This window comes from Prionailurus viverrinus, chromosome D4 (assembly GCF_022837055.1).
Source record: "Prionailurus viverrinus isolate Anna chromosome D4, UM_Priviv_1.0, whole genome shotgun sequence".
NCBI classification, from domain to species: Eukaryota; Metazoa; Chordata; class Mammalia; order Carnivora; family Felidae; genus Prionailurus; species Prionailurus viverrinus.
The window spans coordinates 12816116-12835374 of record NC_062573.1 but is presented as its reverse complement, the minus strand read 5'-3'; the positions used below and the strand labels follow the sequence as shown (position 1 = coordinate 12835374).

The 19259-nt window shown below is 40.6% G+C and overlaps 1 protein-coding gene across 2 annotated transcripts in view; it reads right to left on the bottom strand.

Annotated features, from left to right (window-relative positions):
- TNC (tenascin C) overlaps positions 1-19259 on the bottom strand; it is a 95305-nt gene that overhangs the window by 64483 nt on the left and 11563 nt on the right. For both annotated transcript variants that reach the window (XM_047829450.1, XM_047829451.1), the window contains exon 2: positions 1968-2561. In XM_047829450.1, coding sequence (XP_047685406.1) covers positions 1968-2424 — 457 coding nt within the window. In that variant the 5' untranslated portion in view covers positions 2425-2561. The remainder of the gene's footprint in view (positions 1-1967; positions 2562-19259) is intronic.

Sequence of the window (19259 nt, the reverse complement as noted above, 5' to 3'; positions counted from 1 at the left end):
ATAAAACAGTTGATTGAAATTATTTTTACCTGTTCCTTTTTCATATCATTAGTGTGACTACTGAAGAGTTAAGAATACATATCTGGCTCATGTTATATTTCTACTGGACAGCACCACACTGAATAATTATTTCAACCCAGTCTTTAGCATTAACCCTGTTGTGTAACTCCCATTTGCATTTTCCAGGGAATCGATAGATATTGAATATAAAGTAATTTGTGTATAAAGAAAACTTTTTTTTTTTTTTTTGCCTTGGAAACCTACAGCCTGCCCTATAGTACTCTCCACTTATAGTGATTAGGCCTACTCTTTTTAAAAAAATGTTTTATTCATTAAGAAAATATAACTGTAGGGGCGCCTGGGTGGCACAGTCGGTTAAGCGTCCGACTTCACCAGGTCACGATCTCGCAGTCCGGGAGTTCGAGCCCCGTGTCAGGCTCTGGGCTGATGGCTCAGAGCCTGGAGCCTGTTTCCAATTCTGTGTCTCCCTCTCTCTCTGCCCCTCCCCGTTCATGCTCTGTCTCTCTCTGTCCCAAAAATAAATAAACGTTGAAAAAGAAAATTAAAAAAAATATATATATAACTGTTAAACATACATATTGAAATATGTCTAAGGTTGCTAATTGTCAAATAAATAGAAATTAAAATAATGAAGTACCATTTAATCCTTATATTACTTTCCTTCCAAATTTTAATAAATTCATATGCATTGTAAAATAGATAAATAAATAAATAAATAAATAAATAAAAGTTTTATTTACTTAATTTGAGTGAGAGAGAGAGAGAGAGAGAGAGAGAGAGAGAGAATGAGTGGTAGAGGGGCAGAGAGAAAGAAAATCCCAAGCAGGATTCACATTATCAGCGCAGAGCCCAACACGGGGCTCAAACCCATGAACTGTGAGATCATGACCTGAGCCAAAATCAAGAGTCAGACACTTAGCTGATTGAGCCACCCAGGCACCTCAATTAGGACTACTCTTGAAATACCTTATCAAAGTGCTTTCTGGTAATTTTTTCTGAGTGGCAGCAATAAAGAGGTTCAGCTCTGATTTGAAGCTACTTAAAGTCCCAGTGCTCTGTGCTCTGTCAGCTCTAGGGAGTAGAGATGAACACAATTTGCAAGTGGCAAAATTCCTGACAAAGGGGATGCCCTGGAGACAGGGTATCATGGGGGAGTGTGAGTTCTGGAGACCACAGGCACACTCAGAGCTCCTCTCTCTTATTACTCTTGGTGCCCTTTTTGTGCCAGTTGGTTAACTTCTTTGAATCTCAGTTGTCAGATCTGTAGAACGGGAGTATTAAACCATACTCCAGAGGGTTGTTGGGAGGGTTCAATGAGATAATGAGTTACAGTGCCTGATACATAAAGGGGCTCAATGCATATTGTGATCATCATTGGAGTTGCCATTATACTGGAAGATTATTTTCCAATTCCCAGATTTAGTACCACCATAAACAGAACTGTGTCTTTGTAAAAACAGCAGGGTGTGGGATATCGTGGCTCAAGTCCTACCTCAGCCACTGGTAGCAGGACCTTGAGGAATCCCATCCTCCTTCTGGACCTTAGTTTCCATGCCTGTACAAGGAAGTGATGGGGCCATATCAGCACCTTTCAGGGAGTGATCTTGGGCCAGAAACTTCATAAATATGCTCATAGGTTTTGAGGTAGAGAGTGTGTAGATCCTGTGGTCAAATAAGTGTTAGAAACTAGCCATTAAAATGGAACAAGATTTTTCCAAGCAAGACTTCTCAGAAGTCTAGAAACTCCTCTGAGAAACATTTGTCATCAAGACTCTCCAAGAGCAGAACAGAGATGGTTACATTATCCACATTTATTTGACCATAAAATCTCTTTTCAGTGAACACTTTGTGAGGCTAGTTCCCACAGGGAACCCCTTTGGAAACAACTGATGGATCTGGCCACGCCCATCATTTCTCCCATCCGGACAGTGAGGCGCTGGGCGTACCTTCAGCAGGCTGGAGACAGCAGCCTGCTCCCGTGGTGCACTGCTCCCGCAGGGAAGACACCATATTCTCCAGCTCCTCCAGTCTGCTCAGAAGCTCCTTGACATCAGGAGCCGCGGCACAGCCACAGGCCCGCCGGGGGATATTGATGCGGTGTGTGAAGACAATCTGATTTTCCCCGTCTACTGTGTGCTCCTGGAAGCTTTCACTGGGCTCTGATGGTGGTGGGGCCAGGTCTTTCTCCCCACTAGCGGATTCCAGATCCACTGAGCACTGGGAACCTACTGGCAGCTTGATGTTGTAGACATGGTTAAACACCACTGGCTGGTGTTCCTCGGGTAGAGTGACATTCACCCCACTCTGTCGCTTGTGCCGGATGACCTTCTTGAGGACCCCACCTTCAGTAGTGAGGGTAAGCAAAGCTAAGAAGATGCCCGCCAACATCACCATGGCCCCCATGGTGGAGGTGGGTTTGGCTGGGTGTTTCTGTGTTCTTGGATCTTAGGGTGTCTCACTCTCAGGCAGAAGTGGGGATATGGAAGCACCGAGTAGAATCCAGATCAGTTTGTTCCTGATCTTCTTGAAGGAATTCTCTTCTACAATAAGGGAAAACAATAAGTGTGTTAGTTCTATTACTGATTGAATCTATTGAATATCATCATTCTAAGTGAATTTTTATTTTCTATCTCCTGTGTTTGAAGTTCTCCCGATATTCCTTCAGTATTCACCGTAGTGCTGATACAAACTGGTCTCTAACAGAATATTGCAGGGCCGCCTGGATGGCTCAGTCACTTAAACATCCAACTTTGGCTCAGGTCATGATCTCATGGTTTGTGAGTTCAAGCCCTGCATGGGGCTCTGTGCTGACATCTCTGGGCCCGAGAGGGATTCTGTGTCTCCCTTTCTCTCTCTGCCCCTCCCTGCTTGCACACTCTCTCTCTCTCTCTCAAAAACAAATGTTAAATTTTTTTTTATAAAAAATAAAAGAATATTGCAATCTTGAAGGCATGATTCACTCACTTTTCAGCTTCTGGAAATATAGGGAGACAGCTGAGAATAGACAGTAGGACAAAAATTTGGAATATTATAGACCAGACTTGGGTTTTGATCTCAGCTCTAGCTCTGTGCCTCTGGGTAAGTCATGTAACTTTTCTTTGTCCTATGTTACTTTCTATACAGTGAATGGCTAAAGTGAGGGTTAAAGTAATGATATCAGTAAAAATATTAAGTAGAAATATTTCATGGATTTACGGATCCCTTCAATATTTACTAGAGGAGCCCACTGAGTCCTTGTATTGATATGAAGGTCATCATCCCAGTAGATGTTCAGTAATTCCTGTCTCTTATTATTGATCCTCCAATCTGCATTGAGCAGCATCCACTGGTTCTCTCTGCTCTGGGAGGCAGAGGTTCAAACGATGAATGCCAGAAGGCAAGGTGAGTTTCAATTATAGCCTAGCTTCTTACTAGTTATGCGGCTGTAGGAATAGTATACTCTACCTCTTTTGAGCCTCTGTTTCTCTTTTCCTTGATTTATTTCTAAAGACTTAAAAAGTCAGGTTTTTTGTGTGAAGAATCTGACACAATGTTTCTAAACCAGTTGTTCAAACCATGATCAAGGGCAAGAGATGGCTCAGAAAGAATGCCCACCAGCCTCTAATGTTTTATCCAGTCTACAAGTACTTGTACTAGTCTTACTGAGTGTTATAGACTAAATCTTGTCCTCGTCTCCCCTCAAATTCATATATTGAAGCCCTAACCACCCATAAGACTATATTTGGTGATGGGGCTTTAGCAAGGTAATTAAGTTTAAATAAGGTCATCAGGGTGGGTCCCTACTCTGCTGGTGCTCTTGTCCTTATAAGAAAAGGAAGAGACACCAGATGACAGATCTCTCCCTCTTGTCTCCCTCTCTCTCTTTCTCCCTGCTTGTGCACAGAGGAAAGGTCATGTGAGGACACAGTGAGAAGGCAGCCATCTGCAAGCCAAGAAGAGAGGCTTCCCCAGAACTGAATCTTCCAGCACCTTGAACTGGGACATCTATTCTCTAGAACATGTAAGAAAATAAATTTTGGGGGGCGCCTGGGTGGCTCCGTTGGTTAAGCGTCTGACTTAGCCCAGGTCATGATCTCACAGTTTGTGAGTTTGAGCTCCCATCGGGCTCTGTGCTGGCAGCTTAGAGCCTGAAGCCTGCCTCAAATTCTATGTTTCCCTCTCTCTCTGCTCCTCCCCTGCTCATGCTCTGTCTCTCTCTCCTTCAAAAATAAATAAACATTGATTAAAAAAAGAAAAAAAGAAAATAAATTTTTGTTGTTAAGGCAAAATAACAATCTATGGTATGTTGTTATAATAGCCCAAGCAGATTAATACACTGAGTTTTCTACAATAATCAGAGTTCTGTAGAGGTAGAAATAAACATAAGACCAACTGCCTACCCTCAGAGGCCTTAACAATAGATTATAAATAAAATGGAATCACACATTTAGTACTTAAGGAACAAAACAAGAAGGAAAGCAAATTACTGATATTGTGATATAGAGTATAATTTTTTTAAGGAACAAAACAAGAAGGAAAGCAAATTACTGATATTGTGATATAGAGTATAATTTTTTGCAAAATTTGAAAAAAATAAAAATAATTGTCAAAAGAGTGGTAGTTGGAAAGGATAGAATTTAAACTGAGCCTTAGAGAGTGAAAAGCATTAGGTACCAACAGAGTATGGAGGAGAGTATGCTATTGTGAGGCAGTTCTTACCTTGCTAAATTGTCTTATTCATCTGTCTTATGACTATTTATCAGTACAGCTAATCAACATAGTGGAGGAAAGGGTTGTTGTCAAAGGTCTTTGAGAAATTATTTTTTAAATAATTTTTTAAGTTTATTTATTTTGAGATAGAGAGAGAGAGGGAGAGAGAGAATCACAAGCAGGCTCTGTGCTGTCAGTGCAGAGCCTGATGTGAGGCTCGAACTCACAAACTGTGAGATCACGACCAGAGCCGAGATCCAAGAGTTGGATGCTTAACCAGTTGAGCCATCCAGGCGCCCTGAGAAATTATTGAATGGATAGGGAGACATGGCTAAACCTTAGGTGGTTATAATATCGGCCTAAACATGCTATGGATTCATGTGGGAACGATATATACAGGGCATGAAGTCTTTCATACTCCTCTTTAATTAGGAAATATACCTAAATGTAGTTCAAGAAAGTAGTTGAGGGCTATTTGGCTTTTAATCAGTCATTTCACAAATTGGCATTTTTCAATTACCCATGCTACTGTTTCACTTGCTCATTCAGAGTTAGCTATTTATGTCAATTAGATGCAGTATTTAGAATGCTTATCCTATGGAGGTTTTCTAACTTTTTTTTCCAGAAAGGTCTTATCCCCGTGATAGGATGCATCAACATGATACCATGTGATTGCCTCCTGCATGACAACAGAAAGTCTTTGCAAAAATCTGGAGAGGGATTATGGCAGGGAAAATGGAACTAAGAAGCATTCTGTAGGACTGAGCAGGGGTCTGGGGAGCTAGAAAACACTGGCTATGCACTTTATTTATTTATGTATTTATTTTTAAAGTTTATTTATTTATTTTGGGAGAGAGTGTGAGCAGGGGACGGGCAGAGAGAGAGGGAAAGAGAAAGAATCCCAAGTGGGCTTTGCCCTGTCAGGAAGGATGACCTCACCAAAGGTGAGATCGTAACCTGAGCTGAAATCAAGCCTCGGATGCCCAACTGACTAAGCCACCCAGGCACCTCATTGGCTATGCATTTGATCAAGAACTTCCTATCCACACATCCCCACCACAGCCTAATTATATTCATGCTTGATATTTTACCAACTATCCATGTAACATCTACTTAGGGCATCTACCCCCTGGTTAGGCAAAACCAAACAAAAAACAAAAACAACAGCAACAAAAAAAGGAAGCAAACACTTCTTTTGAGTATGCTTTCTTATTCAAATTAGTTTCCTAAATAAGAATTTGTGGATCTGTGGTGTAGGCCAGCTCACTGAATAAAAATTATTATGAAGAGAAACTTGGCAAGTTCTTTTCTTTTAAACCAGCATAGCCCATTTTATTTGTTTACTGGACAAATATTCATTAATTGCACACTCTATTGCAATCGCTTTAAGTCTCTTTGCCTTCCACAAAGTCCTTCCTTCCACCCCCTTCCCATCAATTCTTAGTCTCTCTCTTTTTTTTTTTTTTTTTTTTTTTTTTTTTTTTTATGAGGAAGGGCCATGGGCCAAGCTTGAAATGCTTTTGGACTTTTATCCAATGCTTTTTTTGTGTGTTGCTAAATGACTTAAATTTCCATCTAAAAGGCCATTAGAATTGCTGGTTGAGACTCTGAGGCAATGAGTCTAGGGTAATAATGACCAGAGTATGGGTTGAGTGAGGATTTTTCACCGTGTATGTAAGAGCCGTGTACTGGCACAGCAAACACCACATTGTTTGGAGGAAGGAAATGTGATTCTTGAGGGTTGTGTATTTCCCACTGGCTCATGGTGGTCTGAGGGCAGGTGGATTTTTTTTGTACTTTAGAAAAGACCCATTACATCTCCAGTGTGGAGGAAAACACCCAGGCTTTGGGATTAGACACACCTGGGTTCAGTGTCGCTCACTAGCTCTGTAACTTTGCCAAGCTATTTATCTTCCCTAAACCATGATCTTATTGGTAAAATGGGAGTCGGAGTCTTTCCGGAGGGAAGTATGGATTAGAAATCTGTACAGAAAGTACCCGGCATGGCATCAGGCCCATAGTAGGCACACTTTAAAAAGTAGCCCCTATTTCTTGCATTCCTAGGAACAAAACCTAGCATGAGTTCAGGGCACTAGATTCCCTTTGCTTAAACTTAAGCTTGACCTCCACATTGAATCCTGTCTTAAACTCTGCAGCCACCTGGATCTAGATGAAAGAGGAACTGCAGAAATTGCTGAGGGGAGAGGAGATAAACCTTATGAAGATAAATTTTCTAGAACTGGAAATATTTACACCAGAGAGGAAAATAGGGAGCAAAGAATAACCTTTAAAAATGTAAAATATTCTCCTGCAGACAACTGGCTGGTTAATGTCTCCTTTGAGGATAGACCTAGGGATAATTACTTTAGATTCCAGTTGGCGACATTTAGGTTAGGTATGAAGCATCATGCTCTGAGAGTAGGGCTTTTAAATTTTCAGAATGAACGACTCACTCTATAGAGACTCTGTAAAAAGCACAAGCAGATTATTATCTTTATAGGAAGTGATCAGGCAACGGAAAGTCTGGAAAGGATCTTGTAGGAGGAATGAGTGTGGACCTGTGTGTGTTTATCTTGTAGTTGAAAAAGCCAGGGTTGAGAAAGACAGGATGACCACGTATAAATCCTAGGGAAGCAGGAACTGGCTAGTCCCTTGTGCCGTCAGTGACAGAACAAGAGTCAATGTGTGTTTATGTTGGGGGTGGGGAGGAGGGCTGGTTACAAGAAGGCAAATTTCAGCACAACAGGAGAAATATTTTTCTACTTGGAACTCTCCAACAGAAAGGGCTTCTTTGAGAATATAGCACGCTCCAAGGCATTGGAATGTAGACTCGTGTTGAAGAACACAGGTTTTGTAGACAAACTGTCTTGGGTTTGAGTCACCGTTCACCTTTCTCTTTCTTGGGCAAAGTGTTATCTACTATCCTAAGCCAGAGTCACTTCGTCATTAAAATGTGATACAGGTTCCTCAAAGGATTGTTGTGAAAAGTGCATGAGATAATGCAGGTAGTGGGGATGGCACAATCTTTGTCAGCAGCAGGAGCTCATCAAAGGGAAGCTTCTGTAGTGAAAACTATGGACTTCAATGAATAATTTGCCTAGAATTTGCTTTCTCTCAACTCTTGAAATCCCTACCCTGGCATATACCAACCTGTTTTTTTAAACAGGGATAAAAATTCTGCAGGGAAGTGGAGATTTCTCAGAGATCCCAGACAAATATGCTTTGGGACATATGGGTATAAATATACATATGGGTCTATCAGTCTTTTAAGATTAAAGGATCTGATTAGCATCGATATTTTCAAATGAGAGCAACAGGAAGAGACACAGCTTTTGCACTGGCTCAATCATAGATTGTTATGGTCACACATTTAGGACAAATGGGCTATTTCCAAGCGTTGCATGTTGCCCAGGTCTTTATTCTGTCTCAGCATATATTCTGGGTGCAGAAAAGTACACACAGATCAAACTTCACTGTGTGTCTTTATCAAAGTCAATTTTTGGAGCCAAATGAACTCCTGCACACTATTTTTATGAGACCCCTTAGGTCCCTCCATTCCTGTTAATTTCTCAAAACATAATTAATCTGGAGGGGAAAAAAAACTACCATAAACATTTCCCCATAAGATAGAAGGTTCAAGAAGAAGTAGAAAATTTTGAATTCATTGGTCTAGAGCTGTGGTGTCCAATATGGTAGCCACTAGTCACCAGTGGATGTTAAAAATAAAATGAATTAAAATGAAATACAATTAAAATTTCCATCCTCAGTTATAATGCTCACATTTCAAGTGTTTTACAATGGCATGTGGCCAGTGACCATAATATCGGTACAGATAAAGAACACTTCCATTGTTTCAGGGAAGTTCTACTGAGCAGTATTGGTTTAGAGGGGTGCTTAGTGGTAGTAAGTCCATGGTACAAATGAGAAAACTGAAGCTCAGAGAGGTCAAAGAGGCACTATATGATGTTGATACGTGTCCCGTTTAATGAAGATGGGTGAGTACGTCAGGTAGTACCTGAGGAAGGAGACTTGTGAGAGAAGATGGCATCTTCTAAACACAAGCAAATATGTATGTGATTATAATTTCCATTACATTTTTGGACCTTACATGTTCAAACATATCCAGGTACATGTGGTCTTAATGGCTACTGTCCTCCTCAAATCTGAAGAGACATCCATCTTGCCTCAGGTTAGCATCCTTCCCTCCCACCCTCCATTCTACCTTGGGATAGGAAGTTTTTTCTTCTTCCTCTTTTTGCATCCCTTAGAGCCCCAAGTTCTCTATGAGTTTCTTCTCTTCAAGTGAAACCAAAGACTAGCTACTCTAGGGACCATTTGGGCCATGCCTAACATCTTGTCCTGCTCTGCCTCACCCTTTTCTTGGAAGATGCTAGAACTTGTCAAACAAAGATAATTTATGGCTCTTCTTCTATTGACCCTACACTACTCTGTCCCAAAGTTTTTGAGGGGACTCAGTCCATTTACTTCAGTAATATAAACTATTCTGTTGATGAAGCAGCTGGGTGTGAGAGAAAGAGCCTGGTCTTTGGAAATAGACCTACATTAGAATCCAGCTCTTCCCCTTAGTAGTTGCCACTGTGGACATTCACTTTCTCCTGAGCCTCACTTGCCTCATCCCCTACATTCTTATACATATATCTATTTCATCATGTTTTGGGATGAAGTTAGATGTATGTTAAGCTACTAGCATAGTGTCTGGCACACAGTAGGTACTTTACATATAGTGGCTAACAATAATAGAAGCAGTAATAACACTGGTCAAATAGAAAACGGATCAGAAAGAAAATTTTGCATCTAGAAAGGATGAGAGAATCAGAGAGATACATCATGATTATAGTAATATAATAGGTAACAACAGAGATTGGCCTGCTTAACTCTATTCATGTTTAAAGTGGAGGGAGGCTGCACTTTTGTGAGGGGCTTAAGTAAAACACTTTGAAAGAAATGCCATCTGAGATGGATCTGAAGGATGGGTGGCATTTTGAAAAGTGGATGGATATCACTGTAGTAGGTGGGTAGAATCTGAAGCCTGTGGAAGTTTAGAAAGGGAACAGAGAAAAGGCAAAAAAGTTGGGATGCATCGCTGATAAGGAGAATAAAGAAGTTGACAGTAGAGGTGCCTGGGTGGCTGGGTTGGTTAAGCATCTGACTCTTGATTTTGGCTCAGGGTATGATCTCAAGGTTTCTGGGATTGAGCCCCACATCAGGCTCTGCACTGACAGCCTGGAGCCTGCTTGGGATACTTCCTCTGTCTCTGCCCCTCTCTCAGTCTCTCTCTCTCTCTTTTGAAAAATAAATAAATAGGAGTGCCTGGGTGGCTCAGTCAGTTAAGCGTCTGACTCTTGATTTTGGCCCAGGTCATGATTTCATGTTTGTGGGATTGAGCTCCACGTTGGGCTCTGTGCTGGCATCCCAGAGCCTGCTTGGGATTCTCTCTCTTCCTCTCTCTCTGTTCTTCCCCTACTTGCTCGCTCACTCTCTCCCAAAAGAAATAAACACTAAAAATGTTTTAAGTAAACAAATAAAGAAAGAAGCATTTAACTAAAAAAAAGATGACAGTAATAACAGATGCTTCCCTTTGTGGCTCCCTGATAGAGGCAAAGGTAGGGTAAAGGGTATGGAATACTGAAGGTTAGTTCTCCTGGGCATGTCAACAACATTAGGGGGAGCAGAAAGGAGCAAGCACATGGAGTTGGTAGAATGATAGTAAGGAGTACATGAAAGGTCAATGTGAAGAGTTGGCACTAAGCCCAGGAAGCAGTGTTGCATCTCTCTAAGAATAGATGTCTAATAGCTCAGTGTCCTCTGCTAAGGGGACTAGGTAGAACACAGGCTTCTGTCTTCAGTCCCTTGGTCTCCAAATACCTGGCATATTTATGGTACCTGCCTCCTCCCTCTCAAAATTTAAAAAGATAAAAATAATGGTTCTGAAACCTTTTTTTTTTTTCTTTTAAGTGGGGGAGGGCGTTAAACCATTAGGACTTCATTACTGTTAAAATATAAAAATTAGTTCTTATTTCAACTTCTTTGGTATTAGATGTTGCCAGTGTAGGATCATTTTCCAGAGCTTGGCATTACAGATTTTTATTCAGAACTTTACTCTGATGTAACACTTCATTTAATAGATGGGGAAACCACGGTCGGTATCATGGGAGCCATATCCCAAGGACTTTTTGGACAATAATTTTATACTTTAAAGTGCCTCTTGTCTGTTTATCAGATCTGTCCCTACCCCATCCCCAAGTAGAGCTGTTTGGTAGCTAACCTTTTGGAAGCAGCATGACATAAACTATCAGTTATTTTTAGGCACCTCACCACAGGACAAAGACCGTTGTTAGATGAAGGAATCAACAATCTTTGAATTCTTTCCTGGTCACAGCTGGAGAATAAACAATTTCATTTTTAGATAAAGATTAAACTTCCAACTGGCTAGAATCACATTTCAGAATTCGTTACTTATGACTTAATTTTTAGTGGCTCACAGAATATATCTATCTTGTTGACTTAGGCACGTACATGAAATACCTAGGCTGGGGGCAACGAGGAGGATTCCTACTGTTTAGAAATGCAGATGAATCTCTTTCCACATCATTTTGGCAACATATGAGGCAGTTTGCACCAAATTTTTCTTCTTGCTTACAGGCAAGAGAATTTTATTGTGCACAGTCAGTTAAGCATGGAGCTGCTTACATGGGTGTTCTTAAAGGTTCTAGAAATTCTTCACCCCTTGTCCTTCCCAACATCCATAAATTCCTTCTTGGAATGTGTCAGGAAGAGAGAGGAGCCAGGAAACAGCCTTAAGTGTGGATTTTTTCCGAGGACATCTGATCCTTACAGTTGAGTGAGGCCAGCACAACCTGTCTTCAAAGAATTAAGAGAGCTCTGACTGCCAAACCAAAGCACCTCCAAGCCCTAGGTGTTTGAATTCCAGCACTGAAAAGCATTTATCCACTCAGATAGCACCGTGGCTTAACTAGTGCCCAATTCGGATGCTACTGGAGCCAGCAATCATCCCAGAGGCCTGAGAACTAATTCATTTAAAAACTTACTCATTCCTGCATTCAACAGAGATGAACTGAGTGAGTGCTAAGATATTCCAAAGGAGAGTGAGGTGTTTCAGAGACCCATGACAGTAATTCTTGCTCTCATTGAGTTCATGGTCCAGTAAAGGAAACAGACATGTAAACAGATAGTTACAGGGGAAAATGATAAACACTAAAATTGACAACTATCCAAGGAGGGTCTGTGCTATGTTTGAGAATATCTGTTCTAGAATCAGTCAGATACTATTGAACCCTGGTTCTGCCACTTGCTATCAATTTGGCCCGTAAGGCATTGCCACATTTTTGTAGGTCACACATGGTTGGACAGAGGCAACTTCACATGGCTCCATCTAGTAACTATGACCTTGGATATGTAACACTGCCTCTCTGAGCCCCAACTTTTTTGTTTGTAAAATGGTAACAAGAATACCAACCCTACAATAAAGTTCTTTCAACTCTATCTGGGAGACAATGGGATTGAATGAGATAATCTATGAAAATACTTAGGATAATGCCTAACAGGAGAGAGAGTTCAGTAACTAATGTATGTTGTTATTGTGTGGTGATTTGTGTCCTTTGTTTAGAGAAGGCAGTTAGTGAAAGGTTAGTCTCTGAAGGATGAAAGATTCGTAAAGGAATGTGGAGGAGCCCCCTTTTGCCCATGATTGCTTTTTCCTTGAAATTGTATCACTGTTAGTACTTCAGTTTGTCAAGTGACAGGGATATTCTGAAATCCTCAGGGGAGTGAGGAGGCCTAGGAGATAGCTCGGGTTTTCCTCCTGATCTATTCCCATTCAGTAGCAAGAAAAACAATTCTGTGAGCCTAGGGTGGAGCTCTTTTTCTGGGAGGTCAGTACTCTGGCCAAGAGGCAGTGCTGCTACTGGGATGGTTGTCCGTGATGCTCCGCCAGGGATTTCTCCAGAACAGGCTGCTTGTGGTTTAGTCTTTTAAGACATCACTCCTGACGGGAAATGGTTGGCTCAGGTTCTCAGCATTTTCCATAGACACAGACAGACATCAGATTATAGAGTCAAAATCAGAGTGGAGCAAGGCTTAGAAGCAACTTGGGAGGATCACTGAGTCCTGGGGTGGCAAATCTGTGGCACCGACACATCCTTCTAGTATACGTGGCAGGCATTGCTGATCAACACCTATACATTTCTGCAGAGCCCTACTTCAGAAATGTTATGAATACATCACTCCAGGCCGCCACATCCGAATAATTAGAGGTAGTGCATGCTGTGAAAGGGAATAACTAAACAGAAACACCAGAGAAGGTCAGCAGCTAATTAGTGGTAAAGTTTATATTAAAACACAGAGATCCTCCCTCTTGGTCAATGAATTTGATTGAGGTTTATTGGTTTTCCCAGGCTACTGAGAGCCCTTCAAAAATAGATGCATATGGGGGCGCCGGGTGGCTCAGTTTGTTGGGCAACCGACTTCAGCTCAGATCATGATCTCACAGTTCGTGGGTTCGAGCCCCACGTCGGGCTCTGTGCTGACAGCTCAGAGTCTGGAGCCTACTTTAGATTCTGTGTCTTCCCCTCTCTCTGCCCTTTCCCTGCTCACACTCTGTGTCTCTCTGTCTCTCAATAATAAATAAATGTTAAAAAATTAAAAAAAAAATAGATGCATATGGAAGGCTTCTAGTAATTCTTAGTCTGAGGTCATTGTAAAGGTTCCCAGAGCAAAATATCACCAATAGGATCTTGGAGAGACCCTGTGTTAAGAGATTTCCAGGTTTCTTGGCCCTGTAAGGTTTCTTCAATTTTCCATCCATCCATCCATCCATCCATCCTTCCTTCCTTCCATCTATCCACCCATTCATCCATCCAACTATACATCTTTTCAGTACATATTTGTTAAATACCTACCATCTGCCAAGACTTGAGTTAACCATGAAGGATACTACAATGACGAAGATCAGCATGTTCTAATTATAAAGCTTATAATTTCCTCCTAAAAGCTCACAAATGCAGTTGATTTTAAAATCCATGTACTCTGGATTTAATATTTGTGCTATTCTTAAGTGTCACTGCAGATTGGGAACATGGCACATACTCTCAAGCCGATAGAGTGTAAGTGTTAAGATTCTGTTAAGAGCCACTTTCTGTTTACTTACTATGGGCTGCACAGTGTGCTGATTTTTAGGGAGATGAGGCAGACTAAGGATTTACTCTCTGTTTCCAGAAATCTCAGAAACTAGAAAATACAATGCAGGGTTCAGTGGCAGTGCTGGTCTGAATGAAGGAATTGAAGAAAGAAGTGTGACTCTGAGCTTGGAAGTTCCCAGAGGACTTCCTGGGGGAGGAAATGATTAAAACCACCAAATATTGATTGAGAAGATAAGGAAGAGGCTGAAATCATAACAGTGATAACAAAAGTAATAAAAATATCATCAACTACCATTCACTGCTTGCTTATTTTGCCAGTAAGCATTTTATATTTCCAACTTTAAATTCTCACAAAAATAATATGAAGCACTATCTTTATTCTCAGTTTGAAGGTGAGGAAAATGAGGCAGAGAATAGTTAAGTGGCTTATGTACATTCAGATATTCATTAAGTAGAGTCAGGATTTGAACACAAGTCCATCTGAGTCCAAAGTAAGTGCTCTGAATCACGATTTTATACAGCATTTTGTGCTGAGGGCCAAGGGAAAAAGTTATGGCTCAAGACCAGTCCCAAGCATTGCTTCCATTACTTTCAAACACCCAGCTCAAAAGAGAAAATCTTTGGAGACACGATCATATCTCAGTTATCAATGGGCGAGGGTACCAGATCCGTTGAAGGCTGCTCAAGAGCCCCTTTGCCATCTCTGAGTGGACAAATCTATTTGTCCTTCAAGATAGAGCTCAAAAAATCATCTGTTATTAGAAGTTTTCTTGTTTTTTTTTCTTTCTGAATTCTCTGAGTACTTAATTTGATATTATTTCCATCATGTGTCATTCTAAAAATTGACTTTGGGTGACTTTATTATGTAGGTGTATCTTCCTCTTTTAGAACATAAGCCAATTCTATCTTGTATTTATGTCAGACCGTAAGGACTTAGATTGTATGTAATCTTTAAGCTCCATGAAGGCAGGAACTATATCTGAGTCATTCATCTTCTAATACCCAACACCAAGCTCAGTGTCTACAGCATAGTGAAGGCACAATATGTTTATATTTACATAAAATAACACTCAATATATTTCTTGATTTGAACTTACACATAGCAGACATATTCATGGAATTAATGAAAGAACAAATACTCTTGTTTTCCTGATGGCCCTAGTGGAATTAGTTCTCCTATGATCTCTTCTAAGACAAGATGTATCAAGGAATTCATCATAGCTGCACTCCCAGAATTAGTTCATTTTTATTTGCTCAGTTATTCAGTGAGTATGTACTGTGTGCCAGATACCACACTAAGCACAGGGGTTACAAAATTGACCAAGACGCTGTGGGCTCCTTCCCATGAGATTCCAGTCAATACCTCAAGGGTTCTTGAGAGCCCAGTACTATCTGCTTTGAGATAAACCTTCTCTACGATCAAGGTCAACTCAACTAGACATTTGGCAGGAGATGAACTCGACCAGGCCTGTGATATACTCAGTGTAAAATTCTGGTTTCAATGTGAATGAAGCATCCTGGGTTATTATCCATTCTCCCAATTTTCTTGCAGTATTCATTGTTGGTTAAATTTAGATCACTCTCTCCTTTTGAATTCTGACTTTTATTTTTCAGCTCCCAGAGATTTGAGGCTCTCCTGGGACCGTGTGGTGGGGAGTGCAGTGGATTAAAGGGCTAGGAGATGAGCTCTGCAGCACAGTCCTGCCAGCCTCTTGCTGTGAGACCTTGGGCAGGTCACATCCACTCTCTCATCAAATAAGCAAGATTGTGTGCCCCTAGCCCCTGACTCTTTGGTTCTAGGGACCTGTGGTCTACCACTAATTTGGCAATATTTCTGCTCAACTTAAATTTGGATTTCATTTCGGACCCATGTCAAGTAGCCAATATTAAGTACAGCACTCCCTCCCCCCCGCCCCCCACACCAATACTGTGTCTTTCTTTAGTTGTTTGGCTAAAACACTGGTGGTGCTTTGTGGCTTCTGTCTTCCCATCCCCCAAACAGAAGTTTCACTACCAACCAAATTAAGCTCACAAATCTTAATCCATAAAATATTTCCATCCAGACACAATAATGAGATTCATATTTGTGGTTTAGTATACCTAAGAAAAGCTCAGATGAAATATGACTAGATCCATTGATACATTCAGACCACAGACTTCCCTGGTGTGGTCTGGTTTCAATTTTTGAAATAAAAATTCTGCAGAGCACTTGCTTTCTCTCTCCTATTCCTTACCTAGACAGAAAGGAAAATAAAAAGTGGGTCTGACCAAGTGGCAACAATATAGGTTCCTGTAAAATTCTGGAAAAATTGTTTCAAGCATAAATTTCAGTTCATTTCCTAGTGGAACAATGACCTCCTCTGGCCTTCGTCCAGAATTTTAGGAAATCTAGTTGACTCTTTCAAAAGTACTAGAAGTTGGTTCTTGAGCTCTTGAGCCAAGGTGAAGAGATCAGAGATTTATCTAGGAAGGTTTACAGACTGGCTCATACCTCAACGTTAAATAAGAGACCTTCTGACAAGGGCTCTGTGACATGGTGACTTCTGTGAAGCTGTTGTTAGCTACCCAATGCCAGAGATGTAGCCTTGAAAGACCTTGAAAATTCTTAAGGAGGCATTGTGATGAGCAGAAATAGAGGAGATCAAATTCTGCTTACCTGCTGGGAAGCGTGAGACAAAGTCCTATAACTTTTCTGAATTGTGGCTTCTTGAGCTGTAAAATAAGGATCTTTCCAAGGTTGTTGGAGACAGTGAATGGAATAATAGGATTGTAAATGCTATCCAACTGTTAGTATCTATTCTCTTTTTCTCTCTTCCTCTGTGGCTTCTCTTAATAGGTGAGCTTCACAACATGGGACAGATGAAAAAATAGACAGTAATACTGTAGAGGTGGTTCAAGCATTGATTGAGAGGTTGAATTGGTTTGGGAAAGCAGTTAAGTTTCAGTTTACGTGTCAACCTCAGTGAGCTGACATGGCTATCCAGCACTGTGTTGAGAAAGACTCCATGGCCTCCTTTGGACTCAAGGGGAAAAAGTGCTGTGATGGCTTAGCAATGAATGCCATGGGTACCAAAGTGAAGGAGTGTTGATATGTGTGTCAAATATTTGGCATAGCAAGACTAGGTAGTTTTGGCAATCTTTTCCAAGCCAATGTGCTGATATTCAAATGCATGGAATGCTGTTTGAGGCCTGAGTCAGAGGGAGCCAGATGGATTCTCTGACAATTGTAAAAGCCTGTATGAGTCAAGTGCAATAAAGTTTGATACTATGCTTCTAAGATTGGAAGCAAGAAACTGGACTCTCAGGAAAAACTAACACTGCTCCAGCAATTAATTTGTGTGATATCATGCAAGGAAACATACTTTCATTGTCTACTTTCTCTTTCTCAAATGAGGCTGTTTAAATGCTTCAATAACAGCTAACATTGATTGAAGATATCTGTGCCAAGAATTGCTTCATGTGTATCTTGTGTGGGTATTTCGTTGAATTCTCTCCAAGACCTATGAGGTAGCTACCTTTATTTTTTCAGTTTAGGGATGAGGAAACGGAAACAGCTCAAGCTCACACAGGTAGACAGAGGGGAGCAGGGGTTTAATTCAGATAAACTGGCTCACATGTCAGAGACCCCATTCCTAACCCTCACCTTTGCAGTCATCCTTGATTGATGTAAAAGTGTGGTTTGCACAACCAAAGTAAAAAGGCAAACTTCCAAAAAACCCAGTTGTCAGGATCCACAGTAATAATGAAGGAACTTTATGACTTCTGGATAATGTCCGGGAAGCTGTACATGAGCCTGAGAAATAGAGATATTTCTAACCCCTGACTTGGATTTAATTAGCTCTATAACTATAGGCAGCATTTTCTAAAGTGGAATCTACAACATGTTGGCAAATATTAATGCAAGGGAAAAACATGTTTGGAAAATGCTATTTTAAACCAAATGCTATTTTAAACCAAACAAATTATACAACTTTGTTTACTTCAGGGTTTCCAGAGTCTTTAATGTGTTTGTGTTCATTGGAAATCTCCAAGAGGAGGAGAGTTTATAGTGTTTTCCAAAGCTATTTGATTATTTTGTGTTTGAAATACATCACAGGATTTGGTTTGATGACACACAATAGGGAGAGTGCAGATTTGGAACAAATCTAGACCCTCTCCTTCCATTTCTTTACACATTAGATGGGAGTGATGATTAACTATGGCCAGTCTCTGAGTGTAAAGCTCCTGGATGGAGACTTTCTACCAATGTAAACCATGAGTGACACAGATAGTTTCACATGTATCCTGTGCCTGGAACTTAACAGATGCCAGTTAATTATGATGGCAACCTTGTGAGTTAGGAAGCACTGTTCGTATTTTACTGTTATTAAAGCTGAGGGCTTCAGAACATGAAATAACTTGCCCAGGCAGTAATTATTTGATTCAGAATTAATAACTCAGTCGTAGAATTCCAAATCCTATACTCTTTCTGCTACACCAACTTATCTTTTTAAGCAAGATTCATTTTTTTTCAGTTTAAAGAATTAATATTTATGCAATAAATATCACAGATGACATCCAATATCACTGATGCAAGTAGAGTTGTTGGATCCCTAAAATGGGGCCCTTTGGGAGGGTGGGTCTGGGGTTCTGGACTGCACATAGCCATTTAATGTACAGTTTTGAACTTGAGCGGGGCACAGAGCCAAATGCTCTATAATAATTGTGTCTCAGGCAAATCTTTAAAGCCCCTGGAAACAGCCTACTCTCTTTGAGTCTGGCCTGGAGAGAAAGTGAGTAAGTGAGAGGAAGATAAAGCGAGAAGTAGCAGACAGAGGAGCTTAACAAATCTCTCCTTTTTGGAAAACTGGCCCTCATGCTATGTACAACTAAAAACAGAGTTATTGTTTCTAAGAAATCAGTCAAGGCATGAGGGTCTTCCAGAGGGTTTAGGAATTACAACTTTCATTTTGAAAGAAATAAACAAATAAGGAAAAGAGGAGGGGGATCCCTTCTCGACAGCAACATTTAATTCAACATTTAATTCAGCAGGAAAATCAAGAAATTTAGTCTGAGAGAGATAAAAGACAGAGGTGGTCGGGGGGAAATCGAGGATAATTCACACAAATGAATCACTCTTCTGTCATTCTTTAAAGCTTCCTTCAGCATTATGGTTTTGGATTGGGACTTACTAGATGAGCTTTTGTTTCTGCTTCAATCCCTTTATACGTATAATAATATAAACCTTGGTAGGCTCTGGTGATTGGAAATTATATATCTAAATTAGCACACTGGCAGGAGTCAGTAAATTTATTTCTAAGTGACCAGATAGCAAATATCTTAGGCTTTGCAGCTAGATGTTCTATGTCACAGAGACTCTACTATTGCAGA